The sequence below is a fragment of the Calonectris borealis genome, chromosome Z (assembly GCF_964195595.1).
Source record: "Calonectris borealis chromosome Z, bCalBor7.hap1.2, whole genome shotgun sequence".
Taxonomy (NCBI): Eukaryota; Metazoa; Chordata; class Aves; order Procellariiformes; family Procellariidae; genus Calonectris; species Calonectris borealis.
This window is the reverse complement of record NC_134352.1, coordinates 76,128,761-76,154,597: the sequence shown is the minus strand read 5'-3', so window position 1 is coordinate 76,154,597 and position 25,837 is coordinate 76,128,761. Positions and strand designations below refer to the sequence as shown.

The 25,837-nt window shown below is 44.6% G+C and overlaps 1 protein-coding gene across 2 annotated transcripts in view; it reads left to right on the top strand.

Annotated features, from left to right (window-relative positions):
- UNC13B (unc-13 homolog B) overlaps positions 1-25,837 on the top strand; it is a 217,829-nt gene that overhangs the window by 16,097 nt on the left and 175,895 nt on the right. For both annotated transcript variants that reach the window (XM_075138254.1, XM_075138255.1), the window contains exons 2-5: positions 12,983-13,012; positions 13,556-13,655; positions 18,562-18,679; positions 19,750-19,873. In XM_075138254.1, coding sequence (XP_074994355.1) covers positions 12,983-13,012; positions 13,556-13,655; positions 18,562-18,679; positions 19,750-19,873 — 372 coding nt within the window. The remainder of the gene's footprint in view (positions 1-12,982; positions 13,013-13,555; positions 13,656-18,561; positions 18,680-19,749; positions 19,874-25,837) is intronic.

The following is a 25,837-nucleotide window of genomic DNA, read 5'->3' as shown; positions in this document are numbered from 1 at the left end:
TACCAACTCAGACTGGCTCCTAGTAGACTTAATATATTATCAGTCTGTCTCTTTTCCTGCCTTGTGGTGCAAGGATATGGCTTTCATTAATGCATATTTCCTTAGTCTTTGACAGCTGGGAGCATATATGAGTTGAAGTCTGCTTTGTGTAAAATTAAGTCGTGTGGGTTTTGTTCCCTTATTCAATTAAAGCATTTCCATTAATTTAAAATAACGTATTTCTGAACCTTACAGATCTTGAAAGAAGGGTAATTTATGCCACTGAAAATTGGAAGCCTCCTTTATTCTCTGCCCAGTAGTATTTATCTTCTATATCTAAAAATTCTGAAAGATTTGATGCATTTTTTTTTTTCTTCCCTAATCAGGCACAGATTCAGGAGTAGGGATGCTATCTCTTCTGATCATAAAACAGTTAAACGTTCAGGAGAAACCTGTAACCTGCAGGGAACTCCCTAAAGCAAAGTGACCGAAGCACAGTCTAACAGAATATGTCTTCTGAGAGAGAGTGTCACAAAGACAGTAACTCACTCCCGTACGTTGCACTCAAGCTGCTTTTTTACCAATGAAATAAAATATTGGAGAGAAGAGGCAGCTTGGATTACTGTTTAGTTCACCTCTTGGTTGGGGAACCAGGTCGCCTCACAGAGTTGTCTCTGTTGGCAGCATCAGGAGGATTAACCTCTCATAATCTCTGTAATTTGAATAAGAGATTTTGTTCCTGTCCTCACTGCTCAGTTCAAAGCAGCTGCTGAGCATAAACTTCAGTGAATCTTTATAAACGTGTCTGAGTTGGTCAAACAAAAAGGGAAGAAATAGATGTTAGAGGATTTCTCCTAGCTGTGCTTTTCAGCAACTGGTTTTAGTGTTCGGATGGTAAGTGTATATAGGTGGAGCTGTCCTATAGAATCAGGGAAGTTGGCTACGTCCTCAGTTTTCTTTTTGTTTAAAAGGTGTTCTGTTACACAAACAGTATCAAATCCATTTCTCTGTCACCACACTCTGCTTCCCCACCCCCTTTGGAAAGCAAACTTTGGATACAGGCATCATCTGTTGGTTTATAAGCACAACATAACAAAAATTCAGTGTGTGCTTGTTTTCCCACTTCTCAAGAAAAATGTAACTGATTCAGACCAATCAGTTGGAGCTGATGCTCGCCTGCCTGTGCTAGGTCAGGCCAAAGCTAGGAAGGATTACTCAGTCAACTAATGTATGTGTATCTACCCTTGAGGAATGGTGGTGGTAGTAATAAGGCACCTCTGGCCGTGTACTTAATGGAGGAAAGCGGCGTTGATGTTGTCACCCCAGGTGACGTTTTGGGAAGTAGAGTTTCATATGGTCTGTTCTACCACCAGATCTCCTCCATCCCTAGAAGCTGGGGGCATATTAATATATAGAGTACATACTGCTGTATCACGTCATGCTCTTTCCTAGGAATCGTCTAGGTGTTTCTATGGACAAGATACCAAGCTGAACAGGCTTGTTCTGCAGCCCTTCCTATCGTGATATGATTTCTTAGTGCAAACTCCTGCTGAAGGTGTGCTGAGAGCCCCTTGGTCTGCAGGGCAGGAGACATCTGGTTTAGGACCCAAGTGTGAGATGTTATTGATATCAAAGTGGCTCTTAGGGAATTCCAGCATCCAGTTTGAGCAGTGGGACTCTCAGACTTACTCAAACAACTGATGTTTTGAGAACAGTAAATTACGAATCTGACTGGCTTTGTCGTGGTGGTGGTGGGGGGAGAGGCAGTAACCACAAGACAAGCATCTGTGAGATGGCAAAAAGGTCTCTGTGGAGTATCGTTTGTGAATACTCTTGTGTGACTTGGTTGCGGTTCTCGGTGGAGAAATAGGGCAGGAGAACTGACACTTCAGAGTCTTTCCTTGGAGAAAACCATCTGACGATAGCCTGAGTGCTCCACTAATTGTGTCTCAGAGCCTGGGCCTTTGGTTTTGAGTAGCAAACGGATGTTGAGGTGACAGCTACGAGTGAAGTTAAATTTCAGGTAGATGTTAACATGTCTGTGGGAAGGTTATGAAGAAGCAAAGCACAATTCTAAATAAGCGTCTGGGTGTGCTGGCTCTCGCCTCGCTAGAATTAACTTGTCAGTTTGCATTGAGATCGTGATTATTGTCAGATAAATTGGAAAGGTGAGTAATGAGCTAAAGGGCTCTCTAGAGAACGGCACACAGACTTGGCGTATCTTTAAGGCCCTTTCCATTCCAGCACAGGCTGTGGGGCTCTTGCGGGTTGGAGCTAATACTTTCTGCACAGCCTTTAAGGATGATAATGAGATGCATTGCTAGAGGAAAGATTTTTGTCTGGGCACTGGGAGGCTGTCATTCCAGCAAGTCCCAAAGCGGGCAGAAGATGGCTTTTCATTATCAACTTGTTCTAGTTAACTGAAAGGTGACTTGAGCTCAATGGGTTGATCTGCTTTGTGTTGGCTGGGGAATTCCTGAGATTGCCTGCCTGCCAGCCGAACTGTGGGACCATGCAGGCGGCATGGGGATAGAGAGCCCTGTAGCCTGGAAGAGTGTCTGCAGTGATGCGTCTCACCTGGCGCTGGGAATTCCAGCGTGACGTGTTCCACTCCCCTCCTGAAACCGCCACCTCCTTCTCTCTCCTGCAGCGTTTAGCCACACAAGCTGCCTGGAAGTAGAAGTTTCTGCACTTCCTCTGTTTCCAAGTATATTTCATGTAAAAACCTGGAAAATATTTTATGGGCTGTCGGCACTCTGGATTAACTGGCAGTGCTAATCTGTTTCAGGAGGTTGTAAAGTTCAAGGCTTGCGTGTTCCTACTTTACTGCTTCCCAGCATCTGTTTCCAGCTTTTTTGGCTGTATGGTTCATGAATATGCTTCCCCCCCCCAGACAGAGGAAACAATATTGTCAAGCTTATTTCAGCTGCTGCTTGTCTGAAATCAATTGGATGCTTCCTACTGTCTTTCAGGAAGCTTTTTCTAGGATCAGCTATAAGTAAACTTCTTGCAGCTTCCTTACTGCAAAGCAGAAGTTTCACTAAGTGCCAATGCTTAATGTAATAATGATTTGAGCTGTGGTGTACAAAATAACTTGTCAATGTTTTAAGCATTTTATGGTCAGATCTCCTGAGGCTTTTTGGATACAATGATCTGTATGTTTTAAAATGCTGGAACCCCTTTGCAGTACCTAATGGTCATGGTATATTAATTGTATTTTGCCAGTGTAGGTCCTGTTCTGTGCTAGCTTTTTAGTAAAATCACCGTATTCACGTACAAGTTCAGAGATGGGGGGAGTTCTGGGTTTTGGAACCTGCTGTTTTGTGAGTCTCCTCCCTCCCTTCCGCTCTGTGAACCTATCCTGTCCTAGTGGCTCTATTTCAAATTATGTTTTCAAACCAACAAATAACAGCGTGAACTTGCTGCCTGATACTATTTTCCAGAGAAGTGCTGGTATAAGGATCCTGGAAGAGCAATCTGATCTCTACTCTGACTTCAGGGAAGGAACCAGTTGCACACCTCTTTAGTTTTCCTCTTGTGTTTTGTTCCCTGTCACAGTTGCTTTCTACAAATTGCATACATAGTTTCAGTTCCATTTTTCTTGTCCTGTATTCTCCTAGTAAGATGCTTTGTTTTCAGTTTGTGTTTCTTCGAGATACAGGCTTGATTTTTCTTTTTTTTTGTCCAAAACGCTGTTTGTTCACAACTGCAATCCCCATGGCATATCTTCTGCAGCACTATTTATAATTTTTTTTTAATTGCTGTAGCATCTTCTTCACCTGTGAATTTTTGTTGCTGAAATAGTTCAAGGAATATTTCAGGTAGGTGAGTTCTTGAGCTAAGCAACAAACAAGAATGCATATGAAACTCTTCAGTTCAGGAGGTTGAAAATCTGTGATGTTAAGTCAGTGTGTCAAATCAAATCTGGTAACAGATTAACCTGTAAATGAGACCCAGATGTCTCTAACTGTCTGAATCTATTTTGTGATTGAAAGTGTTTAGAAGCCTACTTACATTAACTGCCTACTACATTAAACCATCATAGAAAGTAAATTGAATTGTCACCCCTTCTGTTGCATGAAATATCTTTTAGAGAAGTAAGGTCTTTTAGGAGAAGGCTTCTTTTGCTGATGAGGACTGAGTTTTATTTTAAAAACCCCAACAATTAAACAACCCTTGCCAAAGGGCCTGCGAAGTTGGTCCTCTGCTCCAGGTATACTTTGAGAATGTGGTTTTGATTGGAGTGTTTGCAACTGTCAGAAAGGGTGTCCTGTCACGTTTTTTAATTTTTTCTGTTTAAGTTATCTAGTAACTTTGGTAAGGATGGAAGAAGTGGAGCACTGTGAAGCTCTGGTGCAAGCTGAGCTGTGCTGTATACACTTACCAAGTTTCATGCAAAAGCTGAGCTGAAAAGTGACGGTATCTGCAGGAGGTGTGAAATTACCTAGGTCGCTAAAGTGATCAGCCTGGATGGTTGAGCAAAATAGTCAGATATATCTTTCCTTTGATAACTGGTTCAGCGCAGTATGTTAACTGCGGATTTGCTCAGTTTTGTGTAGATTGGCCATCGTGTTGTCCTGCTAGCTCTGCCAAGTTTGTGTGAATGAAACAGTCGGGAATACTCCAGATACCCTGCCACTGTGCTATGTCACTCTGATGCCCGTGGGCTATGGCGGTAATAGAGATTTAGACAAGACAACGATATATAGCTTTTATATATAAAAGCTAGCTTTTTCTAGGTAGATTTCAGTACTTTGCTCACCAAAGTTCGGCCCATACAGGCGGTGGGATGCTGAGCCTGGGGCTGTGAAAATTCTGGCAAGGAAGAAATGTTGGGGTGAAGCTTAGTAAGCAGAACCAGGCAGCAGCTGCAGTGTCCCATTGGGACTGGAAACATCTGTCAGCCCCAAGGTATGGGGTGTCCGGGCTGTGGAGGGAAAGAAGGGGAGTGCTGTCTACCTGTGGGCTGTGACGCTTGTGTGTGTGCAAACCGTGGATCTTAACTGACCAGAGAACGTAGAAATGAACAGGAGAGCATCTAGTGAGGTTTGGCAGCGTGGAGGGTTATTGGGATGTGTACTTTATGTAGTGCTTTCCTGGATTTGCTATATGAAATGGTGCTGAAGTTAAATGGGGTTAGTGTTGAGTGTATCTCCTCTTAGCACAGGAATCTGGAAAACTCTTCCAAGCAGTAACACATGTCCCAGCTGCTATCAGTCATTGTCCAGTGGGCAGAAAGGGTGGAGTGACTGTTAGAAAGCTGTTTGTTGGAAATTGTATTGTAAATCAAATAATCTTGGTAGCTTTGTGTGTCTCTGGACAGAGTAATGAATTTGCAGATCATCTGAGCAGGAAGATGCTAATTCACGTGAATTAGGAGGGATTCTAATTCATTCTCAAGACATCTGGCAAAATGGAAATCCCTTGTATAAATCAATTTGCTACCACAGGCAACAGAACAGAATCCCTTTTCTATTTTTTTTTCTCCCCCTTCCTGAGAAAAATCCAAGAGTGATAGTAGTTGCATTTTAGATGTGGTTGGCTGCTGAAGTGAGCACACCTTCGATTTGTTTGACATGGTTCCCAAGGCCTTGAGAAAGGAAAGTCAAGTTGTCCTATGGGCATTTAGAGTGGTCAAATTGAAGAAAGCTCTTTGCTACATGAACGGAACTGCAATGTAAAAGTGGTGGGGTTTTTTCATTTTGATGAACTATTAAAAATTAATAAACTCATATTGTGTCCATTCCATTTATTATGGACTACTTATTAAAGCAGATCGATCCCTCTGTTCAGTCAAGGTAAATTTAGTGGTACTGATGGCTTGCTTTTGAGGCTAAATGGATTCCTCTACAGTTGTCTCGGTCAAACAAGTGATGAATTTTTTGAAGGACTATTTCAGGTATTAAGTCAGAAAAATTCAGCCCCTAGATGCAAGCTTAATTCTTCAGGTACTGATGGAAATCTGTGTTATGTTCCCGTGCTCTGCCAGTTACCAAAAAAAGTGGCATGTTGCAATGGCTCTTCTTCCTTCTGGCAGCAGAGCAGTTCTCTGGTCAGCCCAGCCCTCCATTCACATCAAGCAATAACAAAATGTTATCCTCTATTTTCTGTGAGTGCAGTCTCAGCTTTTACGTCTGTTGGTACATGAAGGTACCCACTGTGTTTCCGTCACGTCATTCTTGAAGGGAATATGCTGGTGCATAAAGTGCTCTCTTCCCCACTCAAGTGGAACAGTGTTTATATGTAAACCAGTGGGTTTTTTTCCCTGGCAGAAAAACAAAGCATAAAGTAATAAATGTGACTTACGTCTCTTGTCTTTCAGTGGCCCCTGAGGCTGAAAGAATCTCTTGGCTGTGATAACCACCCCAACTCAGCAGGGCTCTGTTGCGAGGAGACGGAGCCCAGGCGGACCCTGCTCTGGGCTCTGCAGTTACAGCAGAGGCTGTCGAGGTGCTGCTGAGTGCTGGCAGGTCCTGGGGCCTCCTGTGCAATTATTCTTCCTCTGAGCTAGTTCAGGAAAATCTTTTCCTTCTGAACATAATTTAGCTCTCAGTGTATGAGAATGCAGTGGAGCCTTTGTTTTTAAACCTGTCATGACATGTCAAATCCTTGTAACAGGCTTGGAAAACCATTAAACTGCTGTTTTATCCAGCTCTTTCTTTCTTAGAGTTATGAAGGGATGAGAAGAGTTTCGCGGTGCAGTCAGTACTGCTGTTCTGCTGTGGCACGTGCAATTGCTTTTAATAGCGTACCTCTGATGCTGCTGGACTTTTATAGGGATCACGTGAAACAAAACAGTGACTGAGTTAAAATCAGGGGTGAATTCACTGCATGGCCTCTGCTTCCTCCAGCCTGGAGCACCTTTTGGGTTCAGCTAGTGGGAAAGACAAGGGTTCCTCACCCTCAGGTGGGAGGTGAGGGTGTGCAGGGACTGTGCCTGTAAAATGTTTTGATTTCCAGGTGAGGGAAAGGTACCTGTGTGTCAGTGTGGGATCCCCAGGGACAGAACAGTTCTTGCTAGATGTGCCAGTCTCGCGCCACTTGCCAACCTCTCATGGATTTTATAAATAGCTTTCAAGAAGCGAGTAAAAGGTGTTGAGTTTCTGGCTCTGCAATGAGTATGTGTGCTATAGCTGTTGGTGCAGGGTTCAGACAGCAAAATTATTACTAAAGGCTCAGTTATAGGAAATGTAACAGACCTGAAGGGCTAGAGCACTGCCTAGCCAGTGCTTCCCTCCCAGAAGGGATTCACTCCCTTCTGCATGTGTGCTGCAGGGTGCACAGGCTGTGAATTTGGTGTGTTGACTTAGTCCTGGGTAGTACAAGTGTTTTGCTGTGGTATCTTATTTCTGTTGCTTAAGCAACCTTTGCACCTAGTGCTGTGTTATCATTATGCACTGAAGTCTGAGCACCTGGAAGAGGTGAGAAAAGCACAGAGTGAAATGGAAATATATATCGATTCTGCTGTTCAGCTGGGGACAGTTACTGTGGAAGTTAGAGCGCTCTCGAAAACATGTTATTGCATTTGTGTTTCATAGGGAAGAGGAAGCTATTTGTCAAATTGCTAATTGTGAAAATGCATTTTGAATGTTCTGCTTTCAGCATTGCATTTCTTCTTAAGAGCACTAGTTAAACCGCATCCTTTCATTCTTCTAATTTCTCCCCTAGCCCCTCCATGGCACTTTATTGGCCTCTGTGTAAGGATGTAGATTTTGTTGTAGTGTGGCGAGTGACTAGCTCGTAAGTCGTGATGGATTTAGTTAGGATGTAATCTTTTGGCCATCTGCTCAGGCACTCCCTGTGTCTGCATCCCTCCGATTTGCAAGCAAATGTTAAAGGTGTTCTCAAATCTGCAGATGTTCAGAACACCCAAGTTCTCTTTAGCTAAATAGGAACGTGTTCCCGCTTAGGAGGATTGAGCAATGTGTTGTCTGAACTTGGCAGTACTTTGGAATGCTGGATTTAATTCTCTGGCTGGTGTATGGGGCACCTAGTCAGGAAAAAAATTATCCGTCAGACTGATTGAAAAATAAGCAAGAATTTCTCTGTAGAACTGAGTTTAAGAATACTCTGATATATGTTCTGCTGTTGTTTTTCTACCCTCCTACAATGATTCTGGACATTTTTGCAATCTCTGGCTTGAGTTTTCCTTTCCTAGTCTTTAGGACTCTGACTCTCCAGACTTTTGCAAGTTACAGCTGTAGAGCCTCTGGAATCCTGTTGTAGCTTTTTTTCCCTAAGTTGCAGGCAAGACTTCAGCTTCATTTTTTTCTTGTCTCTTTATTTCGAGTAACACCAAAATGGTGAGAGATTCCTAGAGAAAAAAATCTGTGGATGAGTTGAATGTTTACATCAATTTTCATTGCTTTTGTATCTGTCTGTCTAATTTGCATCCAGTTATTTCAGTGCAACCCGTCTGCTTTCTAGTGACTCCTTGAACTGAGGTGCAATAGCTGTGTCTCTGATATGCCCAAGTCTTTTTTAGGGATTAAATGAATATTCGCTTTCACAGTGAGAGCAGGTGCGTCTCTGTGCGTCTGTATCATGCACATGGCAGTGCAAAGCCCTGGGTCTTGCTTTCCTTTCTAATTTTCTATCGTTTTCATTCCCTCCCTGGTGTCCTTCCCATACAGTTTTGCGGTAGTGTAGGAGGATTACGGTTCAGCATAGTTCAATGTTTGCCTCTGAATGGCTGGACTTTTTGTGCTGCCCAGTTTGCTGAGAGAAGCCATTTGAAACTGAATGGGATTTAACATTTCCAGATAGTTTAAAAATGCAGCTTCCCCAGAGCACAGAAGTGCCTGTGGGATAAATGGGAGTGAGTCAGGAAATCTCTGATTGAGACCTTTGACTTGCTTTGACTTCAGGTTTTTACTTTGTGGCAGTGCAGAAGCAACTGTATCTGTAAAACTTGGTGTTGCTAAGTGCCCTAGAGGATGGTTTCCTTTTGTGGTACAGATTTTCTTTTCTAAAATATACTGTTTCACATGGGTTGATTTCAGCCTGCCGTCCTTCTGCCCCTGGCGTAGCAATGAGTTTACAGCCTTTGTTGCAACACTGTGAGTGATTAACTGTTAATGCACCAGGCTTCTTCAGGACTTCGTTGCTCCTTTGTGTCCTTTCTTGAGCACTTGGCATAGAGTAGCTCTAAGGAGACAGAATGAGCAGGTGTGGGTACAAAAGTTTCCCCAGGGAAGTTGTGCCTTTCCAAAGCTGTGGTCCTTTGGCAGTGGCATGGTGCATGCCATTCTGCGCATTGCACCCGACCCGTGAATTCCCTGGGTTGATGAACAGGCTGGGTCTTGGCAGGGTCTAATGGCTCTTTCCAGCTCTGAACTCCTGGACACTCACTCTGTTGTATGGGGAACCCTGCAGTCTCACGCCAGTCCTGATTCTGAGATGTTGTGGAAGGTGCACCTTTGCAATGATTTTTACACAAGCCTAGGAAGTGCTTTCCAGTGGACTAACAAAATAAAAACATGTCCAAGTCACTTTTCATGGGAACTTTTTGGACGTGCTGTGTAAACTTGCAGATAGAGCAAAAGAGTTACTGGTGAGATGAGACTCCCGGGTTTGTGATCCAGCTCTTCTTTATAAGCCCTGCTTCTGCAACTAAACATGTAATTTGTTACATGTGGATTGTCTAGGGGTATGGGATTCATATGGGGTATGGGGTAGGTACTAAAGATATAAGACTCCATTTTTGTTATGTGGGTCTGTAGCAGGCTTGTGATCTTCATTTAGCCTTGCTGCCACCCCAGAATATCCCTGTTGCTGCAAGCCCTGGGGCAGCTCTTGCTGAAGCCAATAGTTTGCATATTGCTTGCTGCAGAGACAGTGTCTCGCCTCTGTGTCTAGGAGCCATCGGCCCACTCTGGCTGCGTTTTTGACAAATAATAGGATCATAGAATCATTAAGGTTGGAAAAGACCTCTAAGATCATCGAGCCCAACCATCAACCCAACACCACCATGCCCACTAAACCATGTCCCTAAGCGCCTCATCTACACGTCTTTTAAATACTTCCAGGGATGGTGACTCCACCACTTCCCTGGACAGCCTGTTCCAAGGCCTGACCACTCTTTCAGTAAAGAAATTTCTCCTAATGTCCAATCTAAACCTCCCTTGGCGCAACTTGAGGCCATTTCCTCTCGTCCTATCGCTTATTACTTGGCAGAAGAGACCAACACCCACCTCGCTACAACCTCCTGTCAGGTAGTTGTAGAGCGCGATGAGGTCTCCCCTCAGCCTCCTCTTCTCCAGGCTAAACAGTCCCAGTTCCCTCAGCCGCTCCTCATAAGACTTGTGCTCCAGGCCCTTCACCAGCTTCATTGCCCTTCTCTGGACACGCTCCAGCACCTCCATGTCCTCCTTGTAGTGAGGGGCCCAAAACTGAACACAGGATTCGAGGTGCGGCCTCACCAGTGCCGAGTACAGGGGCATGATCACCTCCTTGCTCCTGCTGGCCATGCTATTTCTGATACAGGCCAGGATGCCGTTGGCCTTCTTGGCCACCTGGGCACACTGCCGGCTCATGTTCAGCCGGCTGTCAACCAGCACCCCCAGGTCCTTTTCCTCCGGGCAGCTTTCCAGCCACTCTTCCCCAAGCCTGTAGCGTTGCCTGGGGTTGTTGTGGCCGAAGTGCAGGACCCGGCCCTTGGCCGTGTTGAACCTCATACAGTTGGCCTCGGCCCATCGATCCAGGTCCCTCTGCAGAGCCTTCCTACCCTCGAGCAGATCAACACTCCCGCCCAGCTTGGTGTCATCTGCAAACTGACTGAGGGAGCACTCGATCCCCTTGTCCAGATCATTGATAAAGATATTGAACAGGACCGGCCCCAAAACTGAGCCCTGGGGAACACCACTCGTGACCGGCCGCCAACTGGATTTAACTCCGTTCACCACAACTCTCTGGGCTCGGCCGTCCAGCCAGTTTTTTACCCAGCGAAGAGTGCACCTGTCTAGGCCGTGAGCCGCCAGCTTCTCTAGGAGAATGCTGTGGGAGACAGTGTCAAAGGCCTTACTGAAGTCCAGGCAGACCACATCCACAGCCTGTCCCTCATCCACGAGGCGGGTCACCTGGTCATAGAAGGAGATCAGGTTGGTCAAGCAGGACCTGCCTTCCATGAACCCGTGCTGGCTGGGCCTGATCCCCTGGTTGTCCTGCACATGGCTCGTGAGCACCCTCAAGATGAACTGCTCCATGATCTTCCCCAGCACCGAGGTCAGGCTGACCGGCCTGTAGTTCCCCGGATCCTCCTTCCGGCCCTTTTTGTAGATGGGCGTCACATTGGCAAGCCTCCAGTTGTCCGGGACCTCCCCTGTTAACCAGAACTGCTGGTAAATGATGAAGACAACACTGGGGTTGTCTCTGCTTCCCTACTAACGGCAGTGGAACTTGTTACGAACAGAGAGGGAGACCAGCTGAAACTTACCGTGTGTCCCCTGCCCTCTTCCTCCTTTTTTCCTTCCCTCAAGCACACACACTTGTTTCTTTGTCTCCTGCCTCTTGCAAAGCCGGCTGGGGAGAGGGGAGGATCAGAGACAGCTGGTGTCTGCCCACTGCAGGGCAGTATTTCATGAAATGCCTGCTTTTGTGTGGTATCCAAAGGCACCCAGAAGGTGAGTAGATTGCCCTGCCTGTTTCTCAGTGGTTAAACAGAGTGACCGATTTGGAGATTAAAAAAGGAACCTGCATCTTCAGTCAGCAGGAACACTGGCCCGCACCATTGTATGTTTTGCTTGCACCATTAGGTTTAGCATCAGGAATGCTTCAGGCCCTGAACCTGGGAAAAAATGAACCTGTTTATTTTGGACCTAAAGGCTCTTGGGCCTTGGCAGTCTAGGTAAAAGCTACAGCTCTTCTAGCTTCTGTTTGAGACGCCTCTGGCTCATACTGTACCTGGTATAACATTTCCTTCATGCAAACACCCACCTGGACTGTAAATGCTTGCAAAGAAGAATTTCTCAAATAGCAAAGGTGTTCTCCAGCGTCACACTCCATTGCAGCTCTGTGCGTGTAACTGTGTAAGGGCCATTATTTTATTTTATTTTTAATGTTCCCGTCTAGAACATTTACTTTCTACAACATTTATCTTGGAAGTTAGATTCTGTGAGCCTTTAGTAAGTGTTGGCTGTTCTGTTTTCTGGAGGAGACTTCACTACACCAGTTTTTAAATCTTTTTTCTCTCAGGTGTATCTTGCTTCCTAGCTTGTTAAATATGTTTTCTTCTTAGTGTTAGTTTTCCACTGGGAAAACTAGCTGGAGCCTAGAGATCTTCTCTTAGTGCTTACACTTAGGAATACCAGTGAGGATATGAGCTTGCAAAAGAGAAATGTAAACAAAATCTCCCCTAGGTAGACATGGACCTTCTCCATCCAGTGAGATAAGAGCCAGTGCTGTTTTATGTTCTAACCACTGTTTTTGATAAATACTGTTCTGGAATTAAATTAATGGAGGAGAGCTTGGAAAAGTGACATTTGAGTTTAGACTGCTGCTTGTTTGGCATAGCAGGTTAATTTGATTTGCAGATGTCATACTATAGAGCTACTATTCCAGCTTGATTATTTTCAGGTTGTGGTTGAAAGTCTGCTTTGCACTATTTAGGAAAGATTCTTTGTTTTTAAAGAAATGTTTATTTCTTCTACAGTGTCTGTAACTTTGTAAGTGAGGTGGTATGAAATGACATCTTGCTGAGCAGCAATAATTTCTCATTGCAAAGCACTGGTTTTGAAATTGCTTTGCATTAGCCATATCACATTGCTTTCCAAACATTAATCCTATGATTATTTTTTAAATGCATCGATTTAGATGGGGTACAGAGAGGTTTTGCCTCCAGATCTGTTGAACTGTTAAATGAGTGAGGATTTCCAGCTACCAGACTTCTACTGGGGGATGTTGTCCAATTAATGTGATGCCCTGTGACACTTTGACTCAAATGAAACTGTAGCAGGACAAAATCACTAACAGCCTCTTTTTTTTTTTTTCTTTTTTCTCTTTACAGTAAAAAAAGCTAAACTCCAAGGACCACCAGGTAAGCTATGCTCTCCTACTTGCTTGCAGCAATGGTGACACCTGCTTTCTCACTCCTGCTCATGCTGCTCCCTCCAGTTTTCATCTACCTCCTCTCTGCTCCTCCATGTTCTCCTTAGGAGTGACAAAAGCTACTCTGAGAGTCCAGGCAGCCTGAATTAGTATAAAGCTTGAGGATGTGACTGGTCTGTAAAGTTCTTTGTGGACTCATGGGTGGAAAACCACATTAGAACTAGGAGAGCAGTTGGGTCAGAAGGGAGGAGGTGATATGACCAGCCCAACTGCTTCTTGCTTGTATGTTCTGCAAGTTGCCTGGTTTTGTTTGTTTGTGCATGAATTTTTAAAAAACTGTGATTGAAAATTTGATGGCAGGTGAAAAACATCTTGAACATTTGGCTGCTTAACCCAGTGATGTCCTCCCATATAGGCTTTTCATTTTGGGTCCCCCTGGGATGCAATGTATGGACTGAAAACCTTGAAATGTTGTGCTTATGTGATGAAAGAGTATACTGAAGGAGATGACTTTTTGCCTCCTGTTCCCCAGATAAATTCAATACGTATGTGACCCTGAAAGTGCAAAATGTGAAGAGCACGACAGTAGCCGTGCGAGGTGACCAACCCTGCTGGGAACAGGACTTTATGTTGTAAGTACAGTGTTGCACAGCGATGAGGTGCTTGTGGTTGAGTCCTTCCACAGCGCTGACGTTTGTATGGAGCTGCTATTGTGTTGTATAAGCTGGAGTACTTAGGTAGGTAAAATGCAACCTAAATCATTTGCATTTCTGTTGTACACACTGGCCTGTGCTGAAGGAGATGTGTGTTGGAAGGGTGTCTCTGCTAGTGCCACGGACTGGCTGGAGTACCCCGAGTCCTTTAATAGTACCAGGTTGCCTGGATTTCTGTTCTTAGACCTGTGTGTCAGGGTGCAGCGAGGGCCAGCTGCTCCTGCAGGGACAGGGAGCCAGAAGCAGAGTGTGGTAGGATGGCTGGTAGGGCAGGGTCCGCTCCAGCCAGGAGCCGGTCCCACAGTACCTGAGCAGTGCAAGCGCGGCAGGCCTAAGGGTCAGGCCATGTCATCAGACAAGGTCGTAGTAATGAGGCAGGTCCAAAGTCAAGGTGGGAGTGCAAGTTAGCAAGTCAGACTCAGGGTAACGATAATCAGGGTCAGACATAGTCCAGCAATTGCCCGTCAAGTCTGTAGTGACGAGGCAAGTCCGAGGTTGAGCTGGGAAGTCAGTCTGTGGGTTGGGTCTGGATTGATGTGGTCCATGGCCAGGCATGGCACAGCTGCGGCTAAGCTGGAGACAAGCACACTGTATTGGGTTTGCCTGGCAGGGTTTTGGTAGCAGGGGAGCTACAGCGGTGGCTTCAGTGAGAAGCTGCTAGAATCTTCCCCTGTGTCTGATAGAGCCAGTTTCAGCTGGCTCCAGGACAGACCCACCGCTGGTCAAGGCCAAGCCTGTCAGCAATGGTGGTAGCGCCTCTGGGATAACATATTTAAGAAGGGGAAAAAAAATTACTGCGCTACTGCAGCCGGTAGAGAAAATCGGAAGTGAAGTTAAGCCTGGGAAGAAGGGAGGGGTGAGGGGAAGGTATTTTAAGATTTAAGTTTTATTTCTCATTATCCTGCTCTGATTTGATTGGTAATAAATTAATTTAATTTTTTTCCCCCAAGTTGAGAATGTTTTGCCTGTCATGGTAATCGCTGAATGATCTCCCTGTCCTTATCTCGACCGACGAGCCTTTCGTTATATTTACTCTCCCCTGTCCAGCCGAGGAGGGGGAGTGATAGAGTGGCTTGGTGGGCACCTGGCATCCAGGGTGGGCACCTGTCCAGCCAGGGTCGACCCACCACACACACCTACAACATAGCTTAGGCAAGGACTGAAGGCCGGTAACTGAGCTTAAATGGAGCTCCTGGGCCATAGGAAGAGGGTGTGGGTGGAGGCCGCTGGTGAGGCTGATCAGAGCAATTAAGGGCTGTTGTTAGTGCACTCAGGGCCTTGACACGGTGATCCTGGTTAGCTCAGTGTGGGAGCTGCTCTTGTGTGTTGATGTTCTCTGCCATTGGCCTGGTGCCAATGAATGTGTTTTCCAGCTCCCCTGCTGCAGCTTGAGGGGCTGCCAGTCCCTGCCATGAGCAACAGAACCAGTTCCAGCTCTCCCAGGGTTTCTGGTGCAGTTGGCACCTCTGGTTTGCTCTGGTCCTCATGTAGCCAGGGATTTCGCAGTATCTTTTAGAATGGTGGTTTTCTTACTGGTGGATGAATGACTCATTGATATATTGTATCTGCTTCTGTTTCTATAGCTTTGTAAGACAAGGTGAACTAAATTTACTAAATCCTGACTCCAAGTGCTTGGCTCTGAACTTGGCTTGGACACTGCTGTTGCAGGGAGAATGATGTGGTGCTCATCTTGTGGAGTCAAAGCTAGTGCTGCTGGTTTTGCCTGAGTCTGAGGTGTTTGCATAGCATCTGTAGCAAGAGACCCACATGGGATTTTGTGAGTATGTTTCCCAATCCAGCAGCAGTTGGTTCTCCTCTGCCAAAAGTGGGAAGCTTTTACTTCTGGTTGAGGAGTTCACCTGGATCAGTACGGTGTTGCCATCATAGCTGTGCTCCCATCTCCCTTGTTTTGTGACACTCTGTTTTTGGAGCAGCACATGAGGTGTGTGCTTCTGCGCGGAGTCTGGAGCCTATCCTTTCACATCTGGTGAAACACGTGTGCTCCTGAACCACCATCTTCACAGCTCTGTGGTTCCTGGTCAGACAGAGGCCGCGGCTGTCACTGACACAAACCAGGCAGAACTGGGGTAAGGTTGGGGCAGGGAATTGTACCTGCCTGCTAAATCACATGCCCATACCTAAACTACTAATTCATTCTTCCTGTGATTTGTGTTCAACCTGTGGGCAGGAACTAGCTTTAAACATGGCCAGCTACAGAGGAGGCTGCTCACCAGTGATTTAAGAATGGCACTTCTTTGTGTTGGATGACTGCCCTCACAGTTGCTCCTCCTCCTTGCCCTCAAACAGCTCCTGGAACTGCTCTCCGATATCAGCTGGGAGCTTAGCTAGCATGCTGTAAGGTCAGTGTGCTGCTCCGTAATTAGTTGCTAGGGGATATGAAAGCAGAATATTAGCTGAACTACCTCACCATTATTGTCCCTGCGTTAGCCAAGCAACAGCACAGTTGTTATCATGTTTCTTTATGACAAAAAATATTACATGTGGCAGGGAATGTGTTTTGCATGATCCTGTGTACATTAAGTTGTCCCAGGAGAAATAACACTGATCTGTCATTCACTGGTTTGCTCTTTTTCTTTCTGAAGTTGGAAAAGGCTTTTGAAGACAGTAGTTTTTCCCTGAGGGAAGGATGCTTTTACTGTCTGTGTTGTGTTTACCTTTTTTATGAGGCATAGCAGAAGAATAGACTGCAACCAAGAAAACACTTTCTAGCTGTGTTTGTTGTTTTTGCTTCCAAACTCCTTGGGAGACATAACACTTCAGAATTTGGGGCTCTGGGGATGTTTGAGATTTGCTTATTTACCAGACCAGTAAAGCACTTTAATGTCTTCTTTGGGGACATCTTCTAATTTTGAAGCAGCTTTAGAAGGACTGCATATTTGCAGCAAGCACCTCTTGAGTGAAAGTGCAAACTGATGTTTAGAACATGATGATTAAATCGGTGTTGAAGTTGTTAGAAATATCTTTCATTTAAATTCTGTGTGTGTGTGGAAAGGGAGGGACACTAAATTCCAGTCTCAGCTCTTTTGTTCTTTGAAGCTATTCTGCATCTAACCAGAAGGTGGAGAAAGGGAGACACAAAGGCAATCAAAGCCACTGTACTTAAAATCTTTTTATTTTTTGTTCTTATCTGGTGACTTGTGCTGTGGAGTTCAGTACAGAAGCCTGTTGAGTGTCTTATGATCAATGTCTTGCTCTGTCAATGTCTGTTGAAGCAAAGAACGTGGTTTTACAGTATGCCTGAAAATATAGTATTTCTTCCTTCCCTTCCCTTCCTCTGTTTGTTGTTATTGCAAGTTTGTGCAATCAGATAAGTATCATCTTCCAAGAGGCAAGCAGTGGGGGGGCAGAGCAGTGATGGTGCAGGTGGCTAGTTGTTAGCTTGGCCATATTGAGTAGCTATATCCAAATAGAGGGAGCTGAAGACTCAGGTTCAGGATGCTAGCAGTAAACTCATAATAAACCTGTGCAATAGCTTGATTTTGAACTATGTAGACTGAGTCACGCAAGTACTGGATGCTCCTGACCTCAATTCCTGTGTCCTTAAACAAGAACAGAAGCACTTGGGTTTAAAATAGATATTAATGTGCTTTGCTGTAGCTGTAGGGTTTGTCTTGAACTATTGTAGATACAATATTCTCTTTTAAAGCTGTAAGAAGTCTCTGGGGCAAAGCTCAAATAGACGCTGGGATTTGCAGCAGTTCTTTTTTTTGGCCATGATGGCAGTCTATAGAAATTAGTGACTAACGTGCTTTTAAATTCCCTTGATAAACTTAATGTGGATACATTCGGACAAAAAGACAGCGGGCAGCAGCACTGTGTGTCCAAGATGCCTATTTCTGAGGATTAGCAATTGCACTAGGGGGAAGTCTGGAGCTCAAAGAAGTAGAAACAATAGCCTTTCTTCATGATAAGTGTGAGACAGTTGTGTATCAACAGACAGCTCAGGATTCTTCTCTATCTTGTTGTTGTTACCAGCATTCAGGCTGTGCATGTGTTACGCTGTTCTTAAGTAGGCATGTTATAAACCAGCATGGAATAGGGAGGCATAAATGCTATGAAGCATTGGGAAGAAGTGAATTTGGGATGCATGCTTTCCTTACTGAGAGTGAAGATGTTAATGAAAACCTTCAGATAAGTATTTCCAAGAACTTGGCACTTGGTGGTCGTGTGGCTGTATTGCTGCTTGCTGCCAGAGATTCGCATGGATCTCAAAGCGTTGCAGTGTCACGCAGAGGAAGAAGCTAGTGCTGGAGCAGAAGTGGTGCAACGCAGCCCCGAGCAATAGGTAGTGCTGCTGATGCAGCTATGCTGGGTTTGGGACTGTTACTTTTGGCATGCAGCAGCTCCACTCGCAGATAAGTACGGGCATGTTTGGACCTGCCAGGGTACGCTTGTGTTGCGTGCTGCCAAGGGAAAGGAGACACCCACTTCGTTAGAAATGGGGTGCCTGATGACAAAGAACAGCTCACCTCTAGGTTTTGGCCCAAGATATGCTTCCTCCTCCTGTGTATATAGCTGCTGAGATGAGTTCCCAATTGTCAGTCCATGCATGAGATAGTTCAGGGTTTTAGTTTGCAATCTTTGTGTAGTTAGCGTTAAACTGTGAGAAATCAGTCATTATAACCCAGTGTTCCCTGTGAGTGTGAGCCACCTCAACCACACGCTTCCAGAAGTTCTCTGTAGCTTGACACAGCTGTGTGGAAAGAGTTCACTGGTACAGTCGTGGTAATAATGCAGAACCTAGAGCAGAATTAGATTCTATTCTGCTTTTTCCTCACCTGTGCTGTCTTTTCTTTTCTTGCAGTGAGATCAGTCGGCTGGACCTGGGCCTAATTGTTGAAGTATGGAACAAAGGACTGATCTGGGACACCCTGGTTGGGACCGTGTGGATTGCTCTGAAGGCCATTCACCAATCTGATGAGGTTAAGCTGACACAAAAGCTTTATTTTGACAGCTCCAGAGTTGATAGTTAATGTGTCACAAATCTAGCCTGGTGCAGGCCGGGGCTGTGCTCCTCAGCAAAACTTCCACTTGCAAAGCCAAGAAGGTTGGGTGGGGGAAGAGGGCTGTCAGCATCACATGGTGTTTTTGGTTCGTTTTTTTGTTTGTGGTGGTTTTTTTTTGTTTGGTTGGGGTTTTTTGTTTTGGTTTTTTTTAAGGATGCTGCCAACAGTGAGACCAAAACTGAACTTGAGTAAGTATCTCTGGTCTCATTTCACTCACATAGACTCAGAAAACAGGGCTTAATCTGTTAGGGAAGGCATATAGTTGACATGTGTCTGAAGTCTTAAGGACTGACTCCTTAGTCTGATGCTCAAATTTCTGTGAGGTCCTGCTAAAGACAGAGGGTACCCTGATAACAGACAACCTGACCTTTAAGGTAGGCCCAGAGCATGTCTACATCATCTTGTTAAAGTTTCTGGTTGCAGTGTTAGAGGGTGTCTAGTGGTGCTAATATGATTTGAAAAAAGTAGGAGATGGGATGTGCCAACGTCTGTAATTGCCCTAACTACTGAATTTGGTGGTTCTTGCAGGTAAGCAGGACGTGTTTGTTTCTTTACCTCCAGTTGCAGGGCAATTATTTAAAAGATCATTGAATTTGAGCAGGGAGAGAGAGCTTATATTTTCCGTAAAAGGAAAATGGTGGGTATGCCCAGCAGTGTGGCTGTAAGGTCTAGCTGGTGCTCAGTTCTTCTGGCTGTCCAGACACTCCTCGGTGTTTGCCTTTGAGGACTTACCTTTGCAGTTCCACTGAGAAGGCAATAGTTCTGCTAGGAGGTGTTTGCTGCTTGTCTTGGTAAAAGCCTTTGAGATTTGGAAGAAAAGCTGCCAGCATGTGCTGAATGAATGTCATTTGATGTTAAAATCAGGTACCAGGTCTTGATAAGACTGTAAGGCTCTTCTTGGAGTCTTTTATCCTAGCAGATGTGTGCGAGTCGCTGCATAAGGACCTGCCACACTCGAAGCTTCACCCGTGGCTTGTGATTCACAGGAAGGTCCTGGGGAGTGGTCTACGCTGGAGGCAGAAGTTGTAATGAAACATGATGAAATCTGTGGGACCAAAAACCCGACTCCTCATAAAATTTTGCTGGACACAAGATTCGAATTACCTTTTGGTGAGTGCATTTCAATAACTTACTCAGAGTGCTGACAGTGGACAGAAAGTGTCTGGGAGCAGCTTGAGTTTTGTAATCAAGTTGTGCTCGTTCACCATTCAGCCCAAATAGTTCAGTGCAAATTAAATCACTGGTGTACATTTCTTGTTTGGCTTCTTTCTAACAAGATCAGAATAAGTAAGGAAGATTTGATGGTCTCAGAGTGCTGGAAAGTTTAGACTAGCAGCAGTTTAAGAAACTATTAATACTATTTCAGGATTGTGCAGTCAGACATTTTGTTCCTGAGTAGGGAACATTCACTTCTTTGTATCTAGACAAATTTGGCTCTAGAAGAGGTCAAGTGCGCTGTTAGAGCTGTTTTGTGGTAGGTGCACTTAAACCTTGTTAGAAGCATGCAGTTCAGTTAGTGAAACATTAATGCTTAGTTCTCCTGAGCATTATCATTAGCAGAGTATATAAATAACTTGGTGTTATAAGAACTACTGCCTTTCTGGCAATTATTTGTGGTTGAAAAGTACAGAATGTGGAAAAGCAGTTAATTGGAGCAAACCCATCTCAAATAAAATTGTGTGTGATTTTTTTTTTTTTTAAATTTTATTTTACTTGAATTCAAACAAAAAAAAACCCCAAACAAACAAACAAATCCCCAAAGGAAGGACTTAACCAGAATGCATCCAAGGCTTACATAGCTTCTCTTTCCAGCTCTTAGCTGACTCTTGGGACCAAGAACAAAGATGATGCTTTTGGGGCTCGTGGTATTTTTTGTTCTGCAGTGGGCATTTAAGTGCTTCAAAGTTGTCTGTCATTGCAAGGCTCATCTCTCCTCCTCTGCCTGTTGCTTTTTCTTTTTTGCAGCCGAGACCCTGACAGTGTGAGCAATTTGCATCATGCTCTAAGCACTAGTGGAGCATTTGTGCACCCGCTGGCATTTGGCCAGCAACTGTCAGGATTGGCCATCTGTTGTGGAAAAAAGTTAGGTCTTCTATTAGTCTCATACCCCCCTTCCTCGTGCAAGGGAGGATGCAGGCTTTGGCCCTGCAGCACTAAAATCAATATAAATTGTATCTTGTGCTCTAGGAGCTAAGCTGCGTGTGCTGTTTTGTGTGCACAGTCGGCTGGATGGTGCAATTCAGGGTGAGCGTAGTGTTTTATAGATGTAATAGGCACGGCTCTTTAACTACAGTCCAGGGTGTAAAGGGGAAAAGGTATCTTGACATCTCAACTGACTTGACAACTAAGCTGTCTAACGTTGGTCTGGAGCCATCCCTCGTCCTCATGAAAATGTCCTGGTGATTCACTGCTGTCATCCAGTCAGTGGGAAGTTTATTACTGAAATTGTTTGTTATGTAAGAAGAGGAACAATTCACTTGATTTCCTTGTGAGGTGAAACATTGGTTCTTTGGGGCAAGACTTTAGGCTTCTGGGAGGGAGAGAACACAGCACACATATCTGAAGGCAAGGCTTGTAGCCAGTACCTTCTCATCTAAGTTCAGGCTGACATAGTTGCTTGTAAAGCGTCTCTGCTTTAAAAGAAAATGAAGTTCTGATCTCTCCCTATGTGTTCATAGAGTATCCAAAAGAGAACTTGCCTTCTTCTGCAATTCATGTTTTGGACTGCATTACATTTTGTGATTTCTTTTTTTTTTTTTTTTTTCCCCTTTTTTCAAGTATAGGAAAACAGACTCCCTGTAAACCATTATGTGTTAGAACGTCTGGATTTAAAAAAAAAAAAAAAATTCAGGTAATAGTGTGCTTTCTCCCTACTGGTATACTCAAAAGAAAGGACTCCTTTTTTTCTTTGTTTGTTTGGGTTTTTTTACTACTATTTTAAAACATATGATGTTCTATAGAACATAGAATTCTGAGAAGTAGGATTTCATGCAGAAAACTGAAAACATTAAGTAAATAACAAGCTTTTTGTGCCTTCTCTGTTTTTAACACAATTGATCATTTAAAGCACATCTTTTACTTATTCCTTTGCTTACAACGCCAAATACTGAAATAACAGGAACTCCACACTGCTGTATTGAAGGGTTTTTATTTTAGAGTGTGAAAAGTTGTCTGCCTGTCCAGTGTTTCATATTGTCCAGGAAAAATGGGTGCATCAGTTAGGTGTTTCAAGGATTCTGCTGCTCTTTACTTGAAGAGTGCTGCAGTTTTTCTTGGATCTTCTCCATTTTCAGTCTGTGCTGCCACGGCAAGATCAGAAGCAGGTAGGCACTAAGAGTGTGGGATATTCCGCTGGAAGATAGCATCTACCCATATCACCTTCTCCAGCGGTGCTTCCCTTCACACCATGACTGAAAGTCTCCTGCCATCACCTCTAGGATAGAGGAGGACCCTGCAAGATGGATTAGGCTCCGTCTCGCTGCCCTTGCAGTACTGTGAGACTTGGAGGGATGCATGGAGGTAGCTCAGCTCACAGCACTGCCTCTGCGTCTCTCCCAATGGATTTGCAGGTCAGTTTCCCTCTAAGTGGAGGGTAGCAGTATGGACTCGTAGTGCCCCACATGTTAAGATTGTTGTCATATGAGCTGGGAACTGCTGCTTTAAACCTACACAGAGAACTAAATGGATCATTGATCTGCTGTGGAAGTTCTTAAGTCAGCAGCTCTGTTGCTGTAGAGGTAACGTTTTAATAACAGCATGTTTGCAGTGACACTTAGGAACATTGTGTATCGTGTTTTGTTTCCCAGGTGAAGATCTCCTGGCAATTGTAGATACATGAGAACCGGAGCGATATGTGTGCACATGTACAGCTTGTGCCGCTTTCCAAGTCTGGTATAATACAGCTGTCTGGGATAGCAGCTTTAACAAAGTAGTGTGTTCTTCTGTTTAGCTGTGCTTCTGTGCTTTTTCTATTATTTCTGGCTGCTCTGTTTCATTTAGGTTAGATGGTGCACATGGATGCAGCACCCCAGGTTACTCAGTCTGTGTATTTAAGATGTTTCATTGTATTTAGGTGGAGCTTGAACTTTTTAAGGGATTTTAAGAGAGAATAAACAAATTTGAAAACCAGAAAAGCTGAAGTCCTTGGTATAAACTTGATTGCATATGCAAAGAGGTTTAGAAACTGGTTTGTTGCTTGCACTATATTTATCCCGGATTAGTTTGCTGCTTCTGCTTCCACCTGATATGTTCAGGATTCTTCCTCACTGGTATGTCTTCTCCTGGTACTCTGGAGACTGGCAACAGCTAAAGCTCAAATAAATGCAGAATGTGCTGATGCTGCTAGTGGTAATAGCTGATGAAGGCAACTTAGAGATTTTTTTTTTTTCATATGAAGTTGTTTTTAAGTGTTTACCAGGCTTGGAGTTGGGAAGCAATATCCTAACAGAGGCTGGTGAGAGTTGTAGTCTCTGCTCCTGGTGATAAAAAATAACCTTTCCTGAGATCATCCAGGAGTTAGACCTTGTTAACGCGCAGATTTCTAATGGGACAAAGAACATCTATGGTGGCTTTGATAAATCCTCCATGTGTCCCATTGCATGTTCCAGATACAGCTCTTGCTTTGTGTTCAGTAGTGTTGTCAGTGTGACATTGGCTTGAGGTGTACAGGGGTGAGAGCAGGTCTCTGGGCTCTTCTGCAGTGAGCATCTGTGCTCTGTCATCTAACACTCTTTGCTAGCCCTATGTTCTTAAATGTTCAATCTCACAGAAACAGAATGACTGAAAAACCTTTTCTATAAAAGTGCAGCAAAGCATTTGAAATGTGAAGTGTTAGTGAGAGTTGATATTAACCCCTAGGGTGCAAAGCATTTCTATGCTTGGTAGTCTTTTAAAAATGGCAATAAACTGTCTTCTTGATGGGAGGAAGTGGTTGTTAGTGAAGACACGCTGGAGCAGCTTTCTCTGCTGATCATATCTGTTTCTTCTCAGGAACAAGACAGACAAATCAAGGAAAGGAGACAGCTTTTCTTCTTGGTTGGTTTAGAAAATTTGCTGGTAGGGAAAAGACAGTCTTGCTATTATTGTCTTGATGTAGTGAATATGTGCTGGCACAGACGTTCCAAGATGCTCCTTTTCAAGTGTAAAATTGTGCTGTTTAAAAGCAATTTTACTCTGTCCCCCTTTTTTGAGAAGTGCAGTGGCTATGTGCAAGTCCCTCACAGGATGGAGTACTCAAAAATGCTTTTGGCTTCCAAACTATAGCAGTTTGGGTCTGTGCCAGGATGTTTCTAGTAGATAATTGGAGTGAAAATGCTTTCAGTGTTCTCACCAGTCCCAGGCTGGGAGCATGCTGATCTGAGTCCAGCCATCAGGTGGAGTAAATGTGCTTTGTTGTTTTATTGTCTTGGGGACTGTACAGAAAGAGAAATGCTCAGCTTTGCAAAGTTATTTCAGTGAGAACTTGTGAAGGTTCCTGTAACTCTGGAAAGGGAAGAAATTGGGGCTGGGAAGAGAGGAAGCCAAGTGAAGGCTTGTAGGAAAGTGGGGAGAGAGAGGGTATCACTTTTACTTCCAGCACTTGTTCGACTCATGCCTGTTTACCAAGGAGTTGCTACCCGCGAAAAACTCAGGTGGCACAAGGTGATGTGCAAGGAGCAGAGCAAGGACCATCAAGACTGAGGTGAGGAAAAGCTTTAGGGCGGAAACTCCTAGCCCACCAAGAGGTCTCTAAGGGGGAATACTCTCATGTTTATGTACTTGAGGGGGTCTAACGGTGAGTGAAGTGGTCTGTATAGATGCAGGAAATTCTCTAATTGATTCCTCAGTCTGGTAAGTCTCTGTACTGCTGTGTTCCCATTTCTGTGGTGGTGCAGTGTATCCAGGTGTCAGGGCCCTGGGTGCACTGATAAGTCTTAATTGCTCTGAGCAGCCTCACCTGGAACCTCCACCCAGAGTCCCTGCTCATGGGCCCAGGAGTCCCACCTCAGCTCAGCTCTGAGCCTTCACTCCTGAGTCATGCTGTGGGAGTTACTGATCCCCCACCTCATCCATAGCCATGCCCGTGCCTGCTTATGGACCCCATAGATCCAGGCCCAGAAGTGGACTGATTTCCTGGCTTGACCTCAGACCTGCCTTGTCACCATGGACCTGCCTGCCGATCTGGGCTCCTGGTTGAACCTGGCCATGATCTCTGGGCCTGGCCTGCTCAACTTGCTCATGTGCTGTAGGACTTGCCCTGGCTAGCAAGTCCCCTGCCCTGCCAGCCATAGGATCTCCCTTGCCTCCCCTCCCACAGGGAGCAACCAGACCTCACTGCTCCCTGACACCAGGAGCCCAGAGAAGACAAGGGGTTCAACTTCCAGCTGAAGACAACAGTAGGAGCAAGGACAGTAAAGCTTGCAACCTTTCCATGTTGGTATCAAATTAAGAAACCCCAAAAGCTAGTGAACAGGTCTGCCCATCTCCTCTCTGTTCTTGTTCAGCAGTTCTGTTTCACTGACATATGGCCTGCCTTCTCTTGTTTATCAAGCTTGATGTCAGTGGAGTCCTGAGCTGGCATCAGATGTCCTCTGTTTGGACTACTTCAGCTTCTTATCTTGTAAGCAAAAGTTAATGTAGTGGAGTAACCTGGACTTGTAATCAAAGCTGAGCAGTGATGTAGGAGCTGGCCAGTGGACGTGGCCTTGCAAGCAGTCAGTCTGTGATCTCTGCACTAGGGATTTCCATTCTCTGTGTTCCAAAGAAGCAGCTTCCACAAAACAGCTGACTGAGGTGAGACACGAACAGATGGTGAAACTGAAAGATTAGTTATAAACTGCTTCCTCAAAAAATCGAGAATTCTGTCTCATTGGGCATTTATTCTTCTGAGCAGGTAAATTGACTCAAGGTCATAGGCCAATTGCTTCATGTTTAAGGTTTGCTGTGCAGTAGCTGTACTGCCATTAGTATTGATGACAAGAGTTTCTCTAAGATCAAGAAGATGTCCTTCAAGCAGCCAGTATCTAGACAGTAGCAGATTTTAATCTCTGATTTGCATAAGAAGCTGTTTCAATAGAATAGCAGCAATCTTGCACT